General features: G+C 33.0%; 1 protein-coding gene across 2 annotated transcripts; it reads left to right on the plus strand.

Moving 5' to 3' along the window:
• The first annotated feature begins 234 nt into the window (after window positions 1-234).
• Window positions 235-2,777, plus strand: LOC133880554 (UPF0481 protein At3g47200-like). Of its 2 annotated transcripts, XM_062319507.1 has the most exons (3): window positions 235-351; window positions 1,245-2,084; window positions 2,207-2,343. In XM_062319507.1, the coding sequence occupies exons 1-3, from the start codon at window positions 339-341 to the stop codon at window positions 2,308-2,310; spliced, it is 957 nt and encodes a 318-aa protein (XP_062175491.1). In that variant the 5' UTR covers window positions 235-338; the 3' UTR covers window positions 2,311-2,343. The 2 variants fall into 2 exon arrangements, with proteins under 2 accessions (XP_062175491.1, XP_062175490.1); XM_062319506.1 differs by having other exon boundaries at window positions 1,245-2,777.
• The last annotated feature ends 1,561 nt before the right edge of the window (window positions 2,778-4,338 follow it).

The following is a 4,338-nucleotide window of genomic DNA, read 5'->3' on the forward strand; positions in this document are numbered from 1 at the left end:
AGAAGTTGGTTTAAGATTGATATATATTAACCCTATATATTGACATTTCTGCTAAGTTCATGTGTAATAAAGTGGAGGAGTTTGAGCGTTGGCTGAGAATTAATTGAAGGGATATTTTGAACCATTCATTTTGCGAAAGCATGATGTACGTGCTTTGTGTGAGACTTGACATTGACTGGCCAGGAAAGAAGTATACATATATATATACACATGCATGGGTGCAAGAGGAAGATCAAAGAGAGGACATATTATGAGTAAGAAATTGATCGAATTAAGCCAGAGGAATCCTGAGTGTTTGAACTGAAGAAGAGGAATTCTGAAGCTCTCAAGCAATACATATGGATTATCCAGGTTCCTTAATAACTGTCTATTTCACTTTACTATCTACTTTTTGATAACATGTGTTAAAAATTTCTTAATGATATAGTACTTGATATTATTCGTACACTGGATTTCTAAACTTACAAATTTATCTTTTAAGTTCAAACTCATGTCCAATTGATGACTTAAAACAAAGAACAGAACAGCATAGTGCTGTTACTGTTCACGAGTTTTTTTTTTTTTTTTTTTTTTTTTTTTTTTTTTTTTTCATTTGTTTATATTTTCCACCACCAATCAATATCAAAACATTCCTACTTTTTTCACTTTTTATATCACATCAATAATTTTTTATTACTATTCAAATAAAAAAATTCACTACAATTCAAAACTTTTTCACTTTTTTATACAAATTCTTTTTATTTTATATCACATCATCACTTTTTACTAATTTCAAAACTAACAACCCATTACTCTGTTCTGTTCTGTACATGTCTTTGCCAAACAAGCCCGAAAACTTAGATATCGAGATATATAACATGTCAAAAGTTAAGGATCTTGGAGATTGTTAGAATACCAATTAAATAATTTTAAATAAATTAATTTTTATTAGCTTAAGCTTTCAGAATAAATTAATGATGTGATTTAACATGATATCAAAGCAAATATCTTGAATTCGAACTTTGTCTACGTCATTCACGTCCCATTCTAATTAAATATTTCACGTGTTGAACCTTACTAATTAAGGGAGAGTTTGAGTCCACACATGAGGGGAAGTTTTAAAATATAAATTAAATTAACCATTTTCTATTAACTTAGACTTTTGAGAGAAGTAGTGATTTAACGCTTGCTACAGTGTGTTTGTGTGAAAACTTGGAAAAGTAATACATTTTTTTTTTTTTTTTTTTTTTGTGATTATGTTATAGCTGTGATGGAAAGCAAGGCTGGCTCTTCATCTGGTGAATCAAACGGAAAAGAACTAAAATGCGAGTCAGCCATTGACATACTAGAAATCAATGAACCTGAACCTGAACCTGAACCTGCAAAGTGGCCCGAGTGCTGCATCTACAAAGTTCCCGACAAACTTCGTGAGGTAAACAAAGAACAAGATGCCTACACTCCTAAGCTAGTTTCCATTGGCCCATTTCATCACAACCTACCGCAATTGACGGGCATAAAACAGCAAAAATTGATATATTTTAAGAAATTTTGTTTGCGGACTAAGAAGAGCTCGAAGGATCTTGAGAGCATCATTGAAAAAGAAGAAAAACAAATCCGCCGATACTATTCAGAGACCTTTGATCAACTTGACAGTAAAAAGTTTGTGAAAATAATTCTATTGGATGCTATATTTATCATTGAGCTCTTCCTCAGAAATGAAGAAGGCAAAAAATATGATTATATATTAAGTGATTATATATTAAGTAATGCGTGGCTAGAATCGCACATAAAGCAGGACTTGATATTACTGGAGAATCAGCTTCCGTTTAAGTTTCTCAAAAAGTTATACAAGTTTGCCTTCAATGGGGAACAAGTTATAATTACTCCCTTTCTTGAGCTTGCTTGTAAGTTCTTCTTCTCCGGTGAGCACCGAATACCCATGGACAAGAAAGTAAAACATTTCACCGATTTGCAAAGAACATTTTACTGTCCTACGGAGTACTCAAAACCTGATCAGGAAGAGCATATAGATCCTCTAAGATATACAGCCACAAAGCTTGATGAGGCAGGAGTGCAGTTCAAACCATTAGATGACAAAGTTTTGAGTAAGAAATCCTTGCTTGACATAGAGTTCTCTAAGCATAAGTGCTTGGAAAGCTATCCGTACTTCAATCTCTCATGGCTTTTCGCTTGCTTACCATGCGTGAAATCCTTTCGTTTCTTTAAGATTGTGCAGTGTTTTTTGAAAGTCCCACCACTTGTGATAGACGACCATACAGAAGCTCTTTTCCGAAACCTCATGGCCCTGGAGCAGTGTCATTATCCATCTGACACATACATCTGCAATTATGTTTTGTTATGGGATTCGCTTATCACCACTAAAGAAGATGTGTGTTTGCTCGTTGATAAAAAGGTTATTGTCAACAGGCGCGGTAGCAGCAAAGCAGTGACTACTCTGATCAACGCACTTGGCCATCAAATTGTTGAACGTGAATCATATTACCACCATCTCTATAAACGACTTAATAAGCACTGCGATAACACTTGGATCCGTCTCGTGGCATCCCTGACAAGTGTATATTTTCGTGATTTTTGGAGAGGCACTGCAACTTTTGCTGGAATTCTTGTCCTGTGTTTTGCTTTTTGGAACTTCCTTAGGCCTTTTGTCAAGAAGCATTGAAACAGTTGTGATTTTGTGTTTGTTGGAGTGCTTTGCTTTAATTTTAGTTCTACTGGATTGCATCTGAACTTTGTAATTATTTTTAGCTAGTGATATGTTCTGTTATTAGCACTATGTCCTGATGGAGTTTGTATTTCAGAAATTAGAATTCTATGCTTGGTTATTAGCATTATATTATCCTAATGAGATATCCTAATATCATGTTCTTGTATTGTCCGTTATATTATTAGTTAAATTATTAAATTTATAATTTTTAAGTTTTGAAATAAGTGACTGGTGACATAAAATCAAAGCAAAAGTTTTTGTGTTTTTCATACGTAACTCTTTTCTAGGTTTGGTAAAACGGGTTAGCGAGTCAACCCGTTTAGCTAATCTGGTAAAAAATGTATCATAAATGTGTCGTAAACATGTCATAAACAGGTTGACGGGTCATAAACGGATTATAGCCTAAACTCAAACTCTATATATTCGTGTCGGATTCGTGAGTCGTGTTAAAATTACCGACCCTACTCTTTTTCCCCCTCAAAGCAAAAATCTTTAGTGTTTTAAAAGTCTTTTGTGTTTTCCACTAGTTCATCAACCTTATTAATTAATTGACTACAATGGTAACTAACTGTCCAAAGAAGAAATGGACTCACTTTTATGGTCCCTGCATTTATTTCTATTAATGCTATTTCTATGGAAAAATTTGAACTCTTATATATGTAAACAGTCTAGTCTTAATTTTCAAATTTTGAAAATTTGAAGACGAACATAAATAATTTCTTTAAGAACAAAAAAAAGGAACTCGACTTTCAAGTTTTTTTTTTTTTTTTTTTGATATGTCCACACAAGATGGGGAATGGGGGGATTCGAACAAGTGACATCTGCTTCATGAGGCGTGATCCTCAGTTGATTGAGCTACTCTTTAAGGATAGTTGACTCTCAAGTAATATCAAGTCATGTCGTATGCCATTTTTCATTACTGATTTATGTTAAATAATTACTTATTCTAAAAATTTAAGTAGATATAAATTGATGAATTTAATCATTTAGTTTATATTCCACTCACACTCACACTCACATGGTTAAATACAATCTTAACCATATATATATCTTCTACACCCTTCCCTTACAAATCGATTTTCAAATGTGAATCTTACCAAAAGTTTGCATGGGCATCCCTCACATTAAAGGATGTATGTACTAAAATAGAACCGATACGGGAGGGGCGAATTACACACAAAATTGGGGCAATGATTGTCTTAAAATTTATATGTTTTTAAGAGATAAATTCTATAAATTAATTTTTTTTATCCCTCCTAGAAAACATTTTTCTTTTAATTTTGCTCCCCTCCTTAATTTTTTAATTCGGCCCCTGCTGTGAGGCTATCGATTACTTTATTTCTTGTTGAAAAAATATATGGATTCCAGCCAAGTGGTAAGTATATATGAATTCCAGCCAAGAGGTAAATTAAGAGAATTTACTTAAAAAAACACTATGAAAACTAACGATATCAAGACCTGAAATTGTATGTATTTTCTTTATTCTCTCTTAATACTACTACGTACTTAATTAACTTCATTTTCGATCTAGTGATGGGAGGAGCCGATGATCTCATGCCTCACGCAATTAATATCTCCAACTCAACAGTCGCATTTGGGTCATATAGATTTAATGGTTAATAATTTTTTTCTAA

This window comes from Alnus glutinosa, chromosome 10 (genome assembly GCF_958979055.1).
Source record: "Alnus glutinosa chromosome 10, dhAlnGlut1.1, whole genome shotgun sequence".
Classification (NCBI taxonomy): domain Eukaryota; kingdom Viridiplantae; phylum Streptophyta; class Magnoliopsida; order Fagales; family Betulaceae; genus Alnus; species Alnus glutinosa.